At 39.3% G+C, this 21,661-nt stretch overlaps 1 protein-coding gene across 6 annotated transcripts in view; it reads right to left on the reverse strand.

Annotated features, from left to right (window-relative positions):
* The window catches only part of FNIP2 (folliculin interacting protein 2), a 126,930-nt gene that overhangs the window by 71,274 nt on the left and 33,995 nt on the right, over nucleotides 1-21,661 (reverse strand). For 3 of the 6 annotated variants that reach the window (XM_015063688.3, XM_027068215.2, XM_015063687.3), the window contains exon 1: nucleotides 17,859-20,399. The exons of 2 other annotated variants lie outside the window; for them this stretch is intronic. In XM_015063688.3, the coding sequence (XP_014919174.1) occupies nucleotides 17,859-18,034 (176 nt within the window). In that variant the 5' untranslated portion in view covers nucleotides 18,035-20,399. Of the gene's footprint in view, nucleotides 1-9,332; nucleotides 9,394-17,858; nucleotides 20,400-21,661 lie in introns of those variants that run through there. One more of the 6 variants, XM_053216770.1, reaches the window with a different exon arrangement.

The following is a 21,661-nucleotide window of genomic DNA, read 5'->3' on the forward strand; positions in this document are numbered from 1 at the left end:
CAATGCAATACTTACTATGTCTTAAGGAAGGTCAAAAGACTGGAATAAGTAACATTCAGTCCAACCAACATTATTCCAAATATAACTGATCCATAACAAAGATGACAATCAAGTTTATGTGTAAGTAGGTTGTAACTCAGAACTTGTTTCTCCCTCCCCCTGAAATAAGGCTATAAATGGTTGTAAGGGTCACAAGCTAAAACCACGTAAATCTTCATATAATGAGTTCACACAGCAATAACAAAACATTACGAGTCACAATATAGCCTGAGGTTTGGATGCTACGAACAGGGAACTATGAAGTACAGAGGAGGAAAAGACAGAATTCCTTCCTTTTTTCCTGAGTTCAGGGTCATGTCAGGTAAGACTCTGAAATAGGTAAAGTTTATGTGTGGCCCTCAAGTCACCATGCCCCACATCCCCACTGCCCTGGGGCCACCATGGGCATCCACAAAACTGCAAAGCACTGTACTGGGCATCAGAATGCCTGAGTTCTAGGCAAGATCGACAGTTCAATCCTGGTCACACTGCTTCATCTCTTAGTCCAGTGTTTCTTCCCCTATAAAAATGATGGGTTGGGGCTAAAATCACCTCTCAAGGTCTCATTCTTCCAACTCTAACACACTAAAATTCCAAATCATCTATAAAGTGTGTGCACAGTATAATTTGGAATAGATGACCCCAGCCAAGTACTAAGAGGAAAGCAATCTTAATTAATCCACATTACTGCACAGCATCCTTTAACCCTTCCAGATATACTCTATACTTTGACAAACATGTTTCTTAATATAAATGCATCTTTAACTGATAGAATTTTCAAAAGATGCTAACAAAATCTGCAGAGGAAAAGCACAAGTTCTTTTGAGGCAAGAGGGTCACTGAGTAGGCAGGTGACTATGCCAACCAGAATTCCACCCCTGGCTAGCTTTGCCAGATTTTATTGTTGCTATTAATAGGTTTTTCTCTTTCTGTCCTTTAAAAACTCACAGAATCTCTAAATATGGACCATATTTTCCAAAATAATTTCTTGAATTCATAAAAGAGCACTACTCATTCTTTTCTGGTATCTATAAACTGGAAGCTACCTATATTTAAAAAAAAGGTGGGGGGTGCTTGGCTGGCTCAGTCAGAAGAGCATGTGACTCAATGCCAGAGTTACGAGTTCAAGACCCATGCTGGGTGTATAGATTAAAAAAAAAAAAAAAAAAAAAAAAGCTTTGGGACACCTGGGTGGCTCAGTTGGTTGGGCATCCGACTTCGGCTCAGGTCATGTTCTCACAGTCCGTGTTTCGAGCCCCGCGTCGGGCTCTGTGCTGACAGCTCAGAGCCTGGAGCTTGCTTCTGATTCTGTGTCTCCCTCTCTCTGGCCCTCCCCTGCTCATGCTCTGTCTCACTCTCTCAAAAATAAATAAACATTAAAAAAACTTAAAAAAAAAAAAGCTTTGCTGTACACTGTACATCTCCATGCATGCTTTAATTTTAATATTCACTGAGCTAATTCTTTCACACTCTTGTCAGCATAACCCCAACAGTCAACATTCGTTACTGTATTTTAGGATTACTGAAATGCATAATGGCCCTGCTGAAAGCTAACTTGCATCAACATGATTTCATATCTTCTTTGAAGTAAGGTTTCCCCACCTTCTCCACCCACCCACGGAACTTATATGCTAATCAAAGATAAATATTCAAGACACTGGCTTATACATTAATTCTAGATCCATTTAAATTGTACACAGATAACATAATAATACTATTTTCCTAGAAGATTCCCAAGGTCTAAATCATTGTTATCTCCATAAGGTCTTTTGTTTGCAAAATGAGAAAGCCAAAATCAACAGAAACTGTACCTATCTTTGTTTGTAAAATATTAGCTCTAAAAGAGATGGGTACAGGCGAGCACGTGTGGAATGGTCAGAGGGCAGCAGTGCAGGGCCGGGCCATGGGGCAGAGGGCAGAACCAAATTAAGACGGTTGGGGGAGAGGGGGAAGAACAACATGGGTGCAAACACACATACTCTTTGACCCAGCAATTCCACTTGTAGGCATTGATCCTACAGGTCAATTTGCAAAAGTTCGAAATGATTATGTACAAAAAGATTTTCACTGTAGCACTGTTTGGAATAGCAAAGGACTGGAAACAACCATCAACACAAGACTGTTAAACTATGGTCCATCCATACAATGGAGTACTATACAGATACAATAACAAATGAGGAAGATCCTTATGATTCTATAATAAGCTAGGACATCATCTTAATAGGAAGAAAGAAGTACAAAACATTGTGTATAGAATGCTCTCATATGTATTTTTTTTTTTAAAAAGGAAAAAATGTGGGAAAAACTCTGGATTTTACTATATGTACATAGAGTATCTCTAGAAAGATAAATAATGAGTTGTAAGACTGGCTGTGTCTAAAACTATTTAATACACATCTGTTAAAACAGCATAGAATATAGACCCTGGAGCCAGGTGGCCTGGGCTCAAATCCTTACTCTGCCTCTTTCTAGTTCGTGACTTTGGGAAGTTACCTAACCTCGTTGTCCCTCAGTATCTCATCTGCAAAATGCCTACCTCATAAGTGTTTGAGGATTAACAAAGAGCCAGGCACACAGTAAGTGTGCTGTAAGTACTCACTGAGACTTTGTACCTTTTGAATATTTAACCATATGACTATACTACTTCTTGAAAAATTAAAAATAAAATAAATCATGAAACTGAGGAATACAATAGAAACATTCTGTTTTTTTTAACCCATCAAAGATTGTATTATTGCCTTAAGACAAACAACCTTAATTACTGTTTGCTTTAAAAAGCTTCTTGGTAGCTGAAGCATGAGGCAGTGGGTGAACTCCCACAGGGAAACCACCTTAATGAATTCAAGGCATTTAGATTCAGTTTCAAATATGTAGTTTGGCTTCATACAATGACATTTATTGAGCTTGTCAGTATTCATATACCACATTGTCCTGCCCTTCTTCATCCCCTGCTTCCCCAAGGACAGGACAAGTTTCTCTCTAAAAAGTAACCCCTCTTCTCATTTATTAAACCTATTTATATATAGCCTCTGAGTTTGTTATTACTGCTCTAGTACTGTATCAAATTGATTTCTATCATATTAAATGCTGACATTTTTTTACTGCACAATCTCACAGAGCCTAAAGACACAACTTCCAGAAAGTCTGACGTCTGGATATAGGCTCTGGTGATGAGAGCCACACAGCACATGCACAAATAATTACCTAACATTTTAGAGTTTGCCAAACACTTTACAGAATTCACCTGAAGTAATCTTCACAAAAGTCGCATGAGAGCGTGTATTACATGTTTTACATAGAAATTAGGAGACTTTTAAAAAGTTATAACCAGGAGCGCCTGGGTGGCTCAGTTGGTTGGGTGTTGGCCTCTTGGTTTCAGCTCAGGTCATGATCTCACGGTTCATGAGTTCGAGCCCTGCATCGGGCTCCACCCTGACAGCGCAAAGCCTGCTTGGGATTCTCTTTCTCTTTCTCTGCCTCTTCCCAGGGCTAACTTGCATGTTCTCTCTCTCTCTCTCTCTCTCTCTCTCTCTCTCTCTCTCTCTTCTTTTTCTCCCCTGCTTAGATTCTCTCTCTCAAAATTTAAAAAAAAAAAAAAAAAAAAAAGTTGTAACCAGTAAGTGGCAAAGACAGGACACAAACCAATGTTTCCTGATTCTAGATCCTGTGCTGTTCCAACTCTGCTATGTTATCACCTTAATATTAGTAGCAAACAAGTCAGGGTAACATCCTTTACATTCCAGGAGATCCCTCTGCATTTCTTTCTGAAGTATAAAAACCTGTTACATTTGAAAAATAAGAATATTTGTGATATAATGTTAAGACTGAAAAGCAGAACACAGAATTATGTATACAATATGAATTACCTCAACTATGTACAAAAACAAAAACTGCTATCAAAGAAATTTCACCAAAAATTAGTAGCTCATATCACAGACAAAAGATTAATCCCCCTACTATAAAAAGGACCAGAAACCAATGAAGAAAAGGGCTCACAAACCAATGGAAAACTGGGCAATGTATACAGATAGTTCATAGAAAAAATATTAAGATGATTTTTAAATATATGAAAAGATGTTAAATCTTACTCTTAGAGAAAAGCAAATTAAATTCATACACCTATCAGATTGGCAAAATTCCAAAAGTTAGACACCCTATGCAATTAATACGAGCAGAGGCACAAAAAAGTAGAACTACATGGTGGGGGCAGGAGAGTAAACTGTCATAGATATCAGAATTACAAGTATTTTTAACCCTGGACCCACCAATTCTATTTCTGGAACTAAACAGATATAAACATGTATGTGTGTGTGTACATATATATGTGTACATACATATACATATGTATACGTACATATACAGACATACATACATATATCTATGTATGTATACATATATGTGTATCTATGTACGTACACACATACATATATGTGTGTGTACATAGATACATATATCTTTGCAGCATGTTTGCTAAGAGCAGAAGACTGGAAACAACTGGAGAAGACATTGGTAGGGGTAAATAATATCATTTATGTCAAATTCATGCAACAAAATACCAAGCAGCTACTGTAAAGAGTGTGCAAGTATGACAGCAATGCCTGTAAGATCTCCAAATTATACTGAAAGTTCAAACAGCAAAAAGAACATGCTACCTTTTGTATAAGAAGGAAGAATACAGATTTGTTTTTGCTGATTTCTACATAAAAGAAACACTTAAAAATTTAGTTTATAAAAATTGAATTTTATTTTAAAAAGTTTTTAAATTTGTAATGTTTATTTTTGAGAGAAAGAGAGATAGAGCATGAGCGGGTGAGGGGCAGAGAGACAGGGAGACACAGAATCCCAAGCAGGCTCCAGGCTCTGAGCTATCAGCAAAGAGCCTGACGTGGGGATCGAACTTACGAACCTCGAGATCATGACCTGAGCCAAATTCAGACACTTAACCGCCTGAGCCACCCAGGTGCCCCTAAAAAAAATTTTTTTTAATGTTTATTTATTTTTGAGAAAGAGCAGAGACAGAGTGTGAGCGGGGAAGGGGTAGACACAGAATCCGAATCAGGCTGCAGGCTCCGAGTTGTCAGCACAGAGCCCAATGTGGGGCTCAAACTCATGGACCGCAAGATCATGACCCAAGCCAAAGTTGGAAACTTAACCGACTGAGCCACCCAGGTGCCCCTAAATCGAATTTTAAAAAGTAGGAAAAGGAAGAATAGTTCTGACCTTTGAAGGCAAAATTCACAAGAATACTCTGGTCTCCCAGGTAAAAAGCCTGATTAGTCTATCAGAAGTAGTTTTTTCTTCAATTGGTTCTAAGAGATTTCCAGATTTTATAGTCTACTCCTGGTTATAGAGGCATGGGGATGAAGCAGACAAAACAAGGCCAGGAGCTTGGCCAGCACCTTCAAAGACTGGTTTTAAAATTATATGGCCCAGATAGTTGACAAATTTGCCTGAAAATGTTCTCTCTGGTTGGGCAGGGAAGACAAGCCTTCCAAAAGACAATACTGGATTGCTGTCCTAGAGAGAGAGAGACCAGCAGTCTGGGAGTCGGTAGTTGAAATAAGATGCTGTTGGAGGCCGGAACACTTATTAAGGCCACAGAAAGGCAGGTGAGTGGCCATGAGTCTTCACAGGGAAAGGCTGAAGCAGTGGTTTGGAAGTGCTCATGCTGCCATGCCTGTCACATGAAGGTGAGGATGATGGGGAAGCTCCAAGCAATGGCAGCCAAGTGAGCTGGAGAAAGGGCTCCCTGCTCCTTTCTCACCCACCTGCACCAGGTGGACACCTGTGACCTCTGCCTATTGTTCCTGGCATCCAGGATTTCTTCATCTAAAAAAAGTCCATAAAAACATGTCTGGGGTTTGGGGTTGTGCCTGGGTGGCTCAGTCAGTTAAGTGTCCATCTCTTGATTTCAGTTCAGGTCATGATCTCACCATTCATGAGATCAAGCCCCACATTGGGCTCTGTGCTGACTGTGTGGAGACTGCTTAGGATTCTCTCTCTCCCCCTCTCTCTGCCCCTCTTCTGTACTTTTTCTCTCTGGTGCTCAAGTGCGCACACATGTGCTCTCTCAAAATAAATAAACATTAAAAAAAATGTACAGGAATATTTATACAGCATTATTCATGATAGCCAAAATGTGGAAAGCAACCACATGTCCATCATCAGATAAACACAATGTGGCACATCCACACAATGGAGTATTGTTTGGCAATAAAAAGGGATGAAATACTAATACATGCTAGAACAGGAGTGAACCTTGAAAGCATGGTAAGTGAAAGAAATCAACTACAGAGAATCATATGTTATATGATTTCACTTATACAAAATGTCTAGCATAGGCAAATTTACAGAGACAGCAAATTAGCAGCTGACTAGAGCTGGAGGTAGGGAGATTGGGGAATTGTGGAATGACAGTTAAATTTTGTGTGGGGTTTCTTCTGGGGGTAATGGACTGTTCTGAAGTTGATTTTGGTGATGACTGCACAATTCAGTGAATGCACTAAAATCCACTGAAGTATAAATACACATTAGATGGGAGGATTGTGTGGTATGTGAATCATCTCAATAAAGCTGTTTTAAAAGAAACAAGATACATTTTGTGTACAGGCCCCCCACCGCCACCCCACCCAAGGATGATGAGCAGTGGGAAGACTCATGCACTGTGTTGGGAAAGAAGCTGAGGCAACTGCTTTGAAGGATATCTAGTAAAGCCAAAGATTCACGTATCGTAAAACCTAACAATTCCACTCTTGGGCACATACCCTATGGAAATCCATACAGATGTGCAGAAAAACACAAGGGCAATACTATTCACTGCAACATTGTTTATAACAGTAAAATAGTTTGTAAAAACAAAATTAAAATGTTCATCAATAGACTAATGGATACATAAATTGTGAATGCTATACTGGAATTTAGAATTACCGAACTAGAGGTACATGAATATGAATAAATTTCAAAAAACATGCAATTCTTCAAAATAATATGTACAGTATGCTACTCATTCTATAATGTTAAATATGTGTGACCCAGTATTATTTATGGATACATTATAACCAGTAAACTAAAAATATAGCAGAGGCAAATATTCAGAATGTGGTTACCTCTGGAAGGAGGAAGAAGGGAGAAGACTGGGCCCAGTAAGGACTATGTAGGAAGCAACATCTGTTCCCCTCGTGTTTTAGATCTTTTGTTTTTAATTATATGTGTGAAGCAAGAGTGGTAAAATGTTAAGATTTAACAAAACTTGGTTGTGGGTACACATATGGTTATTATACCATGTTCTGTATTTTCCTTATGGTTGAAATATTTCATAATAAAATGAAAATCCTTTTCCCTTTGAGGGAAATCTTCAATCCTTTTAAGGTTCCTCAAAAAATTAAAAAGAGAACTATCCTATGATCAAAGAATTGCACTACTGAGGATTTACACCAAAATTACAAAAATACAAATTCAAAGGGATACATGCATCCCTACGTTTATTACAGCATTATTTACAATAGCCAAACTATGGAAGTAGCCCAAGATAGATGAATGGATTAAGAAGGTATGATATTATATATATAATATTATACACACACACACCCCACCCAAGGATGTATGGGTATATATACATATATGTGTGTGTGTATACACATATATGTGTGTGTGTGTGTGTGTATATATATATATATATGATATGATATATATATATGTATATATATATACACACACATACACACACACACACACACATATACATGCAATGGAATATTATTTGGCCATAAAAAAGAATGAAATCTTGTCATTTGCAACAACATGGATAGAGATAGAAAGTATAATGCTGAGCAAAATAAGTCAGAGAAAGACAAATACCACATGATCTCACTTATACGTGGAATTTAAGAAACACAAATAAGCAAAGGAAAAAAGGAGAAAGACAGACAAACCAAGAACAGACTCCTAACTACAGACAACAAACTGATGGTTACCAGAGGGGAGGTGGGTGGCGGGATGGCTTGAATAGGCATTAAATAGCATACTCATCATGATGAAAAATAAAAAGAGAGAGGACATTGGCATAGACCAGGTTGTAATAGTGGAGGTGGCAAGAAGTAGTCAGACTTGGGGTAGTATTTGAGGGTAGAGCCCGCTGGAATTGCTATGGATTGGATAGTGTAAGGAAGGAAAAAAAAAAAAAAAAGAGGAGTCATAACTACGACCATCAAGAGAGAGAAAGCTGCAGGTGGGACAAGTTGTTGGATATACAAACCTGGAGGGCAGGGGAAAAGTCTGGGCTAGAGTTATAAATGTGGGAGTTGTTGGCAAACAGATGGTACTTCAAGCCAAAGGCTGAATGAGATCACTAAGGAAAGTGAGTGTGGGTAGAGAAGAGGTCCAGGACTAAGCCTTCAAGCACACCAACATTAACGGGTGGGGAGAAAAGGAGGACTCAGCAAAGAAGATCAAGATGGAGCAATCAAGAAAGGGGAGAATGCTGGAGTTAAAAAGAAAGAAAAAAAAAGCAGAAAAAGAAAATGCTAAATGGGTTTTTAAATGGAAAAAAAAAGGATTTATAAAAAACTAATAAAATTGATTACCTAAAGGGCATGGGGAAGAATAATGAGGTGGGAAAAATATATTTCAAATATATATTTTTATTGTTGAACCAAGTAAATGAATTATCTCTGAAGGCATATAGAGAAAATGCTTTTAAAATGTTAAGGAAAAAATCCTCACACTCATATGCTTCAAGAGGTGATTTAACCTATAAAAGGTGTTAGAGTTGGGGGACGGGGTATTCCTTACCTTTGATTCAGGTTTCCAAGTAGAGGCACAATCCTGATTAGTGTTAACATTCCTATCTGTCTTCACCCCTACCTGCTCCTTCCCAGGGGAAGAAGAATGATTTCTGATTGATAAACTGTCCTTTATGCTTTGGTATCTATCTGTTTGCAGAGCACACACAAACTAATCTAACCTTCAACTACTCAACATCAAGTTTTATAGGGGTGAACCCCTATGTGGTAAGGCCTATGTGTGTCTTCAGCTGCTTATGACAAGGTGGGTGAACAGGTCTAATTCTAAGGTTATTAGGTAACTCCTTGTTGTTACATATAGTAACCATTTCCAAATGTAGATATTTTGGTTTCTATCTATCTGACCAATTTCTATCTCCCAATTTTCAAATTCCATTGGGGAAGGAAAATTTCCTACAAGGAAAATTATCTGCCAAGAAGACTGTCAGAAATGTGAATAAGAATAGGTTTCTTTCTAAACTAGAAACCCAAACATCCACCAGCAGAACATACCTTAAGTTTTGAAGCCATCCATTTAAGAACATACTACAGAGTCATGAAACCTTGCTCCTGAAAACATTTTAATAACATGGGGAAAATATTATACTGAGTAAAAAAGCAGATTCTGTAATTTCACAAAAACTTAACTCAAAATGAATCACAGACCCAAATGTAAAATGCAAAACTCTAACATTCCTAGAAGATAACATAGGAGAAAAATCTAGATGACCTTGGACATGGTGATGACAACCAAAGCACATGTAATGAAAGAAACAATTGATAACCTGGACTTTATTTTTTTTTTTTTTTAACATTTACTTACTTACTTCGAGAAAGAAGGCTCACACATGAGCAAGAGTAGGGGAGGGAGGAGGGGGCAGGGCAAGAGAGAGAATCCCAAGCAGGCTCCATGCTCAGCATGGAGCCGGATGCAGGGCTTAATTTTACAAGCATGAGAGCCTGATGCCAAATACCACAGATACCTGAGCCAAAATCAAGAGCTGGAAGCTTAACCAACTGAGCCACCCAGGTGCCCCAATAACCTATACTTTATTAAAATTAAAAACGTCTCCCCTGCCTGAAAAACTACTAACAAAAAAAATTAAATTAAAAACTTCTCAACTATGAAAGACAGTAACAAGAAAATGAGAAGACAAGCCACAGACTGGGAGAAAACATTTGCAAAAAAACATATTTGATAGAGGTCTGTCATCCAAAATATACAAAGGACTCCTAAAACCCAACAATAAGAAAATGAACAACCCCATTAAAAAATGGGCAAAGACCTGAACAGACACCCCCCAAAACAGGATATAGAGATGGTAGATAAACATACCAATGATGCTCTACGTCATCCGTCATTAGAGAAACACGAATTAAGACAACAGTGAGATACCACTACACTGCTATTAGAATGGCCAGAATGCTGGCAAAACCAAATACTGACAAGGATGTGGATTAACATGAACTGTCATTCTCTGTTGGTGGGAATGCAAAATGGTATAACCACTTTGGAAGTTTGGCCGTTTCTTAAAAAAAAAAACAAACTCGTAGCTTATGATCCAGCAATCATACTCCTTGATATTCACCCAAAGGAGTAAAACTTATGTCTATACAAAAACGCACACAGAGATGTTTACAGTAGCTTTATTCCTAATTGCCAAAACTTGGAAACAACCGAGATGTCCTTCAGTAGGTGAATGGATAGATAAACTGTGCTACATCCAGACAACAGATAACTACTCAGTGGTAAAGGGAAATGAGCTATCAAGCCAAGAAAATACATGGAGAAAGCTTTAATGCATATTACTAAGTGAAAGAAGACAATCTAAAAAGACTACATATGGGGTGCCTGGGTAGCTCAGTCAGTTAAGCAACCGAATCTTAATTTCGGCTCAGGTCATGACCTCACAGTCCATGAGATCAAGCCCCATGTCAGGCTCCATGCTAACATGGAGCCTGCTTGGGATTCTCTTTCCCTCTCTCTCTCTGTCCTCCCCTACTCGCTCGCTCTCACTCTCTCTCTCTCTCCTTCTCTCAAAATAAATAAATTTTTTAAAAACTTAAAAGTAAAAAATAAAAATAAAGTAAAATAAAGTAAAATAAAATAAAAAGGCTACCTATTGCATGATTCCAACCAAATGATATTCTAGCAACACTATAGCAACACTAGCAACACTATAGAGAGAGTAAAAAGATAAGTGGTTGCCAGTGGTTAGGGAAAGATGAACAGGCAGATCACAGAGGATTTTTAGGGTAGTGAAACTGATCTGTATGATACTATAATGATGGGTACATTTCATTATACATTTGTCAAAACCCATAGGATGCACACCACCGCAAGTGAACCTTAATAAACCATAGTAAACTATGGTCTGGAATGATAATGAGGTGTCGGTGCGGGTTCATCAACTGCAACAAACATACCACTCTGATACAAGATATTGATAGTAGGGGAGACTGTGCACGTGAAGGGGGGGCAGAGGAACTCTCTGTACTTTCTGCCAATTTTGATGTGAACCTAAAGTTGCTCTAAAAAATAAAGTCTATTTAAAAGGAAAAAAAAACTTTTTCAATTGTCAAGGGAACTTTTAAAATACAGGAACTTTCAGTAATGAGCACTAGTTTTACAGTTTTGTGATAGGATTATTCTCTGAAGAGCATTTAGGTGTGTTATAGTCAGCTAGAGAATTCCCCGTGAAGATAAAAACCAAGGACATATTATTTGAGCTTTGGATATGGCCATCAAAAGTCTCTGCCCCTGTTTGGCTGAGTTACAAGCTGTCTCCCCTCAGCCTGTCCACTCAGCTGGAAAGGAGAAGGTCAGTCCTACATTTTCTGCTCTACAGAATGAGCCCAATCCTTTCATGTGGTCTTGTTCTTCCTGACAGAGGAACAAGTTCTCATAATAGCTCACATTAAGGTATCACCGACTGCCTTGACAGAACAATGCTTAAACACACAGAAATGAGTTCTGATCATAGCAACTGCTGTTATCAAGCAAGGGCCAATGGGGGAGAGATTAGGCAGCAGACAACCCCCACCTGCCTCTCCTATCACGATGTGCAGCTGCTAGCCCTATCTACCAGTCCACCTTGGGTCCGTTCACATTCCCTTGAAGGACAATTCACTTTCTGAATCCAAATGATTTTTGCCCCTTGGCAACATTTTTCTTTTTAGAGTGCACGGCACACATGGTCTTGCCTTAGGATCTCTGTCCTTACTAGTTCCTCTGTTGAGAATACACTTCCTCAAATATCCGTACGGCTTGCTCCCTCACATGGCAAAGATGACCACTGAGACAGTTTTGGCTCCACTGATTACCCAAGGTCTTCACATTTCTCTAACAGTTTGTTACCCATCAGTCACTGACAGATACTCAGAATGTTAGGACTGGAAGGGACCTCAGACACCACCCATCTGATGACTTGACACATCATTAGAATCACCCCAGAAACTCTTTCAAGTGTTTTGTTTGTTTGTTTTTAGTCAATAAAGCCTCACAGGCTCCACTTCTAGAAATTTGCTCAAGTGGATCTGAAACGAACCTCATGAAGCAACATTTTTAAAAAAACAGTTCACATATTTGATGATCACTGACCTATTCTACCACTTCTATTATTTTTTTGTACAAGAGAAAATAGAAACATAGATCATGAGATCGGGATAGAGAAGATCCCCAGATCAAAGATGCTTCCACTGTATCTGGTACTATGGTGTAGGTTCTCACATGTTAGAGTCAGATTTTTAACTTAATTTTATGTTTAAATGTTTATTTTTAACAGACAGAACAGATGAGAGTGGGGGGGGTGTGGGGGGAGGGGGAAGAGAGGATTTGAGGCAGGCTCTGCACTGACAACAGCGAGACCTACATGGGGCTCGAACTCACAAACAGTGAGATCACGACCTGAGCTAAAGTCAGACACTTAACCGACTGAGCCAGGTGCCGCTAGAATCAGAGTTGAATCAGAGTTTTTAAAAATCAGTAAGTGAAACAACTAGCTTAGTGTTACTAAACTTTTTGTTTTTTGCCTTTGGGCAGGGTGAGGTGTGCAAGTGAAAGGAAAGAGCACATCAAGAGAAAAAAAAAAGGGGGAGCCTGGGTGGCTCAATAGGTTAAGCTCCGACTTCAGCTCAGGTCATGATCTCACAGCTCCTGGGTTTGAGCCCTGCATCGGGCTCTGTGCTGACAGCTCAGACGGCCTGCTTCAGATTCCAGGTCTCTGTCTCTCTCTGCCCCTCCCCCGCTCACACTCTGTCTCTCAAAAATAAACATTGAAAAAAAACTTTAAGAAAAAAAAGATAGCATTTTAATTCACATCTGTTCTATAAAGACCTGAGAGTATTTTTTTTAAACCTTTATAAACTAATAAGAGAAGGATTAAACCCTTCAAGATAAAACTCTAATGGATGGATATATACCTGATACTCAACAATCCATATAAATTTGGGATCCCACAAAAGGGGAAGAGAATTGCCAGGGATCTTGGTGTTTCTAGAGTCCAAAGGCTAGATTCTCTTTCTTTGGTGAATTTTGATGGGGAGTTTAATTATAATCTTAGATGGGTCACAGATTACTGTTCTCACCAATTCCCACCAGGGCTTGCTGCACCATTATTCAGCAGTTATTCAGCTTTTGTCACTATAACAATAAAAGGATAAGGCTAAGCCACAGCCTGACTCACAACAGGAGTCCTAACAGAAGAACCAGGAATCATGGACCCGTGCAGCCGAGTATTCCAGTTCAGTGTACAGCTAAGTAGGAACTTAAGGGATAAAGGCTTCAGAAGCTGCCCAATGACTTGGGCTGCAGACCCCAGAGTTGGAGTATCCTTGTCCTCTGTCTGAAACACAGTCTTCTGGACATAACTAGTTATGGCAACTAACACTTATCAGAATAAGACCCAGACAAAAGTTTATGTCAGTTGTCAGTCTACATGAAGCAAGTTCACACTCCCTTCAAAACCCCTCTATACCAAGGCTGCTCTGATTCATTCCCAAGAAGAGGCGTGGCCTCAGAGGGTCAAGTTGAATGTTTTTAAACCTAAATTAGACGTGACTTTGCAGCAACATTAAGTTACCACTGCATGCTTTCATTCATTCACATATTCTCAAATTATATCTCTAAATCCCAACCATCAACCAGTGGAAATAAACTCTTCGCTAGTCAAAGAAAATTCCTCATGGCACATAAAATCAGTGAAAAGGGAAGGAATGCAGAAAGGGCAGAAGAACTTGTGACAGCAATACTCAATGCATCTGAAAGAGTCACACCCAGCAATTTCAACCTCTGGTGAAGCTTGTCACAAAGCACAAGACCATCAGCTGACTAGCGTTTGTTTTTTTTTTTTTCCTCTACCCACTTCATTCAACCTGTTGGACAGCTACATTTTCTACATAGTATCAAAGCAGAAGAGTTTTCACAGCCGAGCTAAGTGAAGAAGACAATGAAAAACACTCTCCCTAACCCTGCAACCTGCATTAGTCCTTTTTGCTAAAATCTTCCAGAACAGAATTCTTTGGTCTGTTGCCTTAGCATATCTCTCTAAATCTGCGACTATTTTTATATTTCCTTGTCAGTAGTCCTAACTGCTATAAATAAAGACTGGTAGTAAAATCATGGTCAGCCTATCTCTGTGAAGCAGTTAACTAGGGGAAAGAAAATAAACCCTGGTTTCTGTACTTCTTTTCTTGTTGAGTAAAGCAATCTAAGCCTCCTTCTTTTTTGTAATGAATTCGTTCATCCAGATCGTAGACAAGTCTAATACATACACTCATTAATTCTTTGGCCCTTCCTATCCTGGTGATTCTAAAGCAGTACAGAGAGTCTCTGCTGAATCCAAACTCCAAGATATGAAACTTAAAGCACAATTGATTCTGAAGTGCTCTGTTTCAGTTCCTCTTTGGTGTGGGTAGCGTATACTTTTTAAGAAAATGTTATGTCAAATTCTCTCCTGCTATCAGAGAAACAATGATTCACTGATAAGCTTGGCAAATACTCCCGGATTTCTCACAAAAACAGCCTTCTGGACTTATCTAATTTGCTACTAAAGTTTGAAAAATCAAGTTATTAGCAGCTTTGTTGTGGTTGATATTTTAAGAAAAAAGAAGGAAGTGATTATTGAAGACTGCACCCTATGTCCAGCTTCATAACAGTTACTAGACGTGAGGTTTTAGAGAGGATTTTTTTTTTTTTTTTTTTTTTTACTGACAAACCACTTAAAATGTTTCATCAAACTCTGTAGGTTTTTGCTGATTCTGGAATTCTGTGAAATAAATGAACCTCCAATATCTTTCGTTCTAGAGATTAAGGAGAAAGGAAGCGAAGATACGGAGGACACACTTCCACCCTGAAAAGTCTGATTCCACGTGGACCATAATTAGAAAGAAAAGCAGGGGCACCTGGGTGGCTCAGTCAGTAAAGCCTCTGACTTCAGCTCAGGTCATGATCTCGCAGTTCATCAGTTCCAGCCTCACGCTGGGCTCTGTGCTGACAGCTCAGAGCCTGGAGCCCGCTTCAGATTCTGTGTCTCCCTCTCTCTCTCTGCCCCTCCCCAGCGCTCACTCACACACTCACTCTCTCTCTCTCAAAAATAAACAAACGTTAAAAAGAAAAAAAAAATTTAAAGAAAGAAAAACGTTTCCTTCTGCACTGAACTGTGGCAGTTTTACACTGTGGCCACTGTTAGGTATCTAACATGACTCCTCTACATGTGTGGAGTCTTTCTCTTCACCTCTGAGTAACTGGAAAATCATGAGGAAACATAGGGGGGGGAAACCTACTTATCAGTGCACTCAGCTAAGACCACCTAAAATTATTGATTTAAGATACCCAAGAGCAAAGAGGGAGTTGGAAGTCATACTTAACTGACTGCCACCTGACTTGGACAAACAGATAACTCGTGAGCACTCTCGAGCCAGATCCCTACAGTGCAAGCTCCTGTCAATAATTCACTCTACCCTTGAGACTGGCTCAAGTCCTAAAGAAATACAGGAAACCAAGCACAACACGGCAAATAACGATCATGTTTTCAAGATGGTAGGAAGGGGGAGACAAAGTAGATGAGGTCTACCAAGTCTGGTCTGGTCTCACTAGAGATGAATTCCAATTAATGGACGAGTATACGTCATCACTGTGCAAAATTCTAAACAAGAGGAAAAAAAAGTCTCAGCACCAAAGAAGTAATTCTAAAGGAAGTTAAAATAAGAAAAGGCAACAATGGATATGAAAAATTTTTGTTAACGTGTTGTTTAAATAAAAATGATTAAAATCCACTGAAGAATATTAAGTTCACTGAAACTGAGAAGCAGAAGCTCATACCGAAATGTTTTGAAGTTTTTAAAAAAACTTTATGTGGCCCTGCATATTATTTTCTTATCCCTCTCACCCCTAATATGTATTTGGGGAATCTAGAATCATATGAATAAATATAGGGAATACAAAAGGTCCTGATGCTACATCTTGGAGTTTCAGAGAAGGAAAGGATTTTTTAAAATAATCTAAACCAACTTCATAGCTTAGAGTTGAAAAGTGAGACACAGAAAAGCCAGGAGACTCCCAGATGGTTAAAGGCTCTTCCTGGGCAGCAGAGGTGGGGATCAGGATCAGGATCAGAATCAGGATCCAGATCAACTGAGTGCCAATCCATTACTCTTTTGTATCACTCAGCTGTTCTATCTTGATAAGAAACAGATAAAAACAGGGGTGCCTGGGTGGCTCGGTCAGTGGAGCATCCGACTTGGGTTCAGGTCATGATCTCACAGTTCATGTTCAAGCCCCGCGTCGGGCTCTCTGCTGATCAGAGCCTAGAGCCTGCTTTGGATTCTGTGTCTCTTTCTCTCTCTCCCCTTCTCCTGCTTATGCTCTGTCTCATTCTGTCTCCCAAAAATAAATAAATTCTAAAAAAAAAAAAATTAATTAAAAAAAAGTACAAAAGTGAAATTCTTATCTGAACACTCAAATGTATTTTTCTAATGTACCACATCATTCATTACTGCTCCCTCTATAAATATCTCCCTTTAATTGAGTGGATAGCATGTGACCCAGCCCCTATAAAATGATTTCCACACTTCTCCCTAACTCTCCAATCTACTGGGTTTATACTGAAGTAGATTATATACCATTTTATTAAGTTTCTACTAAAGAAAGACAATGATTTTTATATGACAGAAACTATATCCTGATTATTTTCAACCAACCAAGAACCATATTGATGGAAAAAGTTTATAAAACATAATTTTAAGAAAACTTCTTATAAGGAAAAAAATATGTAAGTGAATTTAGAAACTTACTTTTACACTAATCATGAGAATCCGAGCTTAACTTTTAACTGACTCTCTTTAGTAGTTATCTACATCAGATTCTCACTGCATTTTTCCTTTTGGTTGATATGCAATAAAATTCTTTATAAATATGTTTCAATTAAGAGCTATTACTAATTAAATTAATAAATTCTTCCAAAATGGATGACATAATGAACCTAAAAGAATACAGCAAGTATAATGTTACTCTCTTTAAGTAAGCTCCACTCTTAAAATTAGTTCCGGCATAACTCCAATCCTTCTCACGAAAATAATTTGCCAGAAGAAACTGGGCTCTTTCCCACCATCCTGCCTCCACCTACCATTCAGACTAAGAGATAACATCCAGTCCTGTGCCCCATCTACCAACTGTGGTGGACCCTCAGGACCGCAACTCGTTTTCCTGATGACCTCTGTGAATAGTATTGTTCAAACTTCAACACAGGACAAGGATGTAACCATTTCTTGCGAGCTGGCTCCAGGATAAGTAAGGAAAAGTTAAGAAAGCAGATGGGTAGTAGAATTGAAACAGTCAAAAAAATAATAAGAACCATGCCTGCACCTTTTTTGTACTGGAAAGGACTTGTTTCCGCACACCCATCAATGGCCCCACATCCTACTAAAACAAAGTATTCTTAACAAACAAGTTTTGGATCAACAGAATTTCATCCCGCTTGGTACGCAGTGAATTAAATAAACATGTCTCTGAGATTTTAAAACAGAACTGAAGTTTCAAACCTGTTGCTGAGTTCCGAGCGATCAGTGCCCCTTCCTACCCTGGCACGTTTTCGAGCCTTTGTGCGTAAAAGCGTCTTGTAAGTCCTCGCAGCACCAGAACCAGCACCGCACACACATCTGGCTGAATCCTGCCGGGCCCCTGGCCGGTTTGCTGTCTTCGTAGTGCCGCCACACATGTCCTGAGTGTATGAACTTTCTTCCGGTTTATCCTGACTATCAACATGGACGTGGACACAAATGTTGAAGATCCTTTGCTGTTTGAGGGATACTCCACACTGACCAGCCGTCCTAAGTAATCCCTGTACTTCCTATACAGTAGGTGAGGCAAGCTACTTGGCAGCAGCCTACTAATTTCCTCTTTCAAAAGTTTAAAAAAAAGGAACATTCATTTGTTACGTAAATTAGCCTGCCAAAGTATTAGGAAGTCAGATGTATCCAATGCTATAAAATATGCTCTCAGCAGGACCATTAAAACAGGCAAGTCCAAATCCCACTTCCTACTTTTGTTCCTAAGCTTGTACTCTGGGTCAGCAAAAGACAAAACACTCAACAGGTTGAGCAGCTTGGGCTGACTCATTCCATCTGTGCTCCCCTGTTGGAGATTATGTAGTAGTCAATTAATTGGTCACAAGACCCATTCATATGGCTCTGGGCAAATGCAGTGACTTGCCTTCAGCTGCAAGGTTGTTCTGACATTGGCCACACCACCCTCTTAATGGCTCTCATGTGAGCAAGCGTCAGCTGACAGGTCTTACTCTGCAACCTTGCAAAACTCTACCCATAGCAAGTGAGGGAGATGGTTACACACAACAAAGGTAGGGCTTGATGTACAGGAGGTGATGTGGGGGAGGGAGAGTAGGGACACATCCTTTCTTTAATACCAAATATACAGATGTGTGTGTATATGAAAAATTATATAAACACACACATACGTAAGAAAAGTAGTAAGTGAGAAGCCATAAATCCTCACAACTCTTGCACTGAATTCCTAATTCCTGGGTATATTCAAGCCAAGAAAGCCCTGAAATATCAGAACACAAGGACAAAAGTAGTTCAGTTTTGACTTCTGACACTAACATACTTCATTTGTAAAATGAAATAATGCTATGGAATTAATATAATTTTTCCATAGTACTGTGAGTTCCTGGAAAAAATAATTTTTCTTTTAGAAAAAATAAAAAGCACTGGTCCCTAAAACACAGGTCAGATCTTGAAAACTATAAGGGATTGTCTCAACTCCTTTTCCTCTTTCTCATCCTCGAATTAGGCTGAAGAAAATATTAATAGATCCCTAAAATCTGATGAACCTTTGGCAGGTCTTCAGTTTCAGGAGGTTTTATTTTATTTTATTTTTTAAGTTTGCTTATTTACTTTGAGAGAGAAAGCACACAAAGAGGAGGGGCAGAAAGAGAAAGAATCTCAAGCAGGCCCTGCACTGTCAGCGCAGAGCTGGATGTAAGGCTCGAACTCATGAACCATAAGATCGTGACCTGAGCTGAAATCAAGAGTCATATGCTTAAACAACTGAGCCACCGGGGTGCCCCAAGTTTCAGGAGGTTTTAAATGTATCTTTATACACGGAAGCCAAATATTTCACTCCATAAGCGTGAGAAAAATCTAATGATATCGTGGCAGAGGCCACTATTACCTTATGACATTATTATATATGTGACCCTAAAGTTCCTTTATAACAAACCCAAAAAAGATCTTAAATACATCCTCCCTTGAGAAGTAAAGATGGCAACACACCTACAACAATGACTAGACTTCTCTGCACGTGATAAATTGATAGTGCCAAGGTAAAACCAGATTAGGAGAGAATGAATCCATTTTTCCAGTAAGGGGAACACATTTTGACCTTAAAGCTTAACTGTGTGGCCACCATGTGATCATGGGTTCTTCTTTTTTCCCCTGAACTGTCTTTAAAATCACTTTCTCTTTTTAAACAGAGAATCAGAAGCTCACTTATGCAAGCACTGTAACCCTTCCATTTTAGGCACCACGCAGCTGGATGCGCAAAGGCTGAAAGGAAGGTTATCATTTCCACTTCCCAAGTGGCCCAAGTGAGGCCCCGAATCAATGTCTCCAACACCAAGGGTCCACCTCCTCTAAAATCACAGGAGAAATGAAAGTATAGTTTGCCAAAAAGAAAACCACAGGCCTCACATGGTGTTACTCCAGCCAGACCAAGTCATCAAACCAGAGCTTCATAACTAAGTTAACTGCAGGTTCAACCTCCCTCAGAAATGTCTTCACCTGCCAATCAGGAATTTTCAGATAAGCACCAATGAGGAAATCTATCAGCTGGGTCCCCTCCGTTCCCTTCCTACAAAGGAAGACGAGACCCCTGCCCTTTCCTTCCTTTCTTTCTTTTTTTTGCATATACCTTTATTGCTCCACTCTCCTTCCCATAAAAACTTTCCATTTTGTACAATTCCTCAGAACACCCCTCTATTTTCTAGATGGGATATTGCCGGATTCATGAATCATTTGATAAAGCCAATTAGATCTTCACATTTACTCGGATGAATTTTATTTTTTTAAATTTTTTTTTTCAATGTTTATTTATTTTTGGGACAGAGAGAGACAGAGCATGAACGGGGGGGGGGGGGGGGGAGGGGGGGAGGGGGCAGAGAGAGAGGGAGACACAGAATCGGAAACAGGCTCCAGGCTCTGAGCCATCAGCCCAGAGCCTGACGCGGGGCTCGAACTCACGGACCGCGAGATCGTGACCTGGCTGAAGTCGGACGCTTAACCGACTGCGCCACCCAGGCGCCCCTGAATTTTATTTTTTTAACATGTTCACTGTTGAAGGGGTAGGATCTTTAAAAATGCCAAAATAACTGAATTTTCTAAAATATGTAGAAGAAATGCTGGGGGAACATACCCCATTTTTTACATGTAAAACTGAATTTAAGTTTTAAAACTAAAATCTCTAAAAGATGTTTATCTAGGAAATGATGAAAGGACATGAAACCCTTTTTTTTTTTTTATGAAATTTATTGTCAAATTGGTTTCCATACAACACCCAGTGCTCATCCCAAAAGGTGCCCTCCTCAATGCCCATCACCCACCCCTCCACTCCCTCCCACCCCCCATCAACCCTCAGTTTGTTCTCAGTTTTTAACAGCCTCTCATGCTTTGGCTCTCTCCCACTGTAACCTCTTTTTTTTTTTTTCCTTCCCCTCCCCCATGGGTGAAACCCTTTTTTTAAACATGTATTCTGAACAAATATTTTAACCTCATAGCTAGCCACAAAGCTGTTCAATCATTCTGATATTTTACATTTTCCAAAGCCTTAAATTCTCTTACAAAATACAAATTCTATCCCTTATCTCGATGATGCAAACATCTTCAATGATCAGAATAATAAGAGATGAACATGACAATTACGAAGGATAATTGGATGAAATAAGGATCAAAGTGCATTGGGAAAGAATTCCCTTAAACAGAAGCTAAACCACACGACTCAAGAAACTCTAAACCACTTCTTCTTCACGTTCCTTCCATTCAGCCAGCCGCCTTTAACCAAACACTATACACCAGTCACTGTTTCTCCCTGACTTCAGTCAGCATACCCTTGATCCAACACTTCCTTGTCTGAGTGGGGCTCAAACTCAGATGCTTTTAAACCGATTGCTGGGCCCACCCCCCAGGGTTTCTGATTCAGCAGTTCTGAGGTGGAGTCTGAGAATGTACATTTCTAACAAGTTCTTAGGAGGCTGTTGCTGCCTGCCTGGGAACCACACATTTGAGAAACACTTCCTTGGTAAAAATTTCATCTTCCTTATGATGACTTCTAG

The sequence above is a fragment of the Acinonyx jubatus genome, chromosome B1 (assembly GCF_027475565.1).
Source record: "Acinonyx jubatus isolate Ajub_Pintada_27869175 chromosome B1, VMU_Ajub_asm_v1.0, whole genome shotgun sequence".
Classification (NCBI taxonomy): Eukaryota; Metazoa; Chordata; class Mammalia; order Carnivora; family Felidae; genus Acinonyx; species Acinonyx jubatus.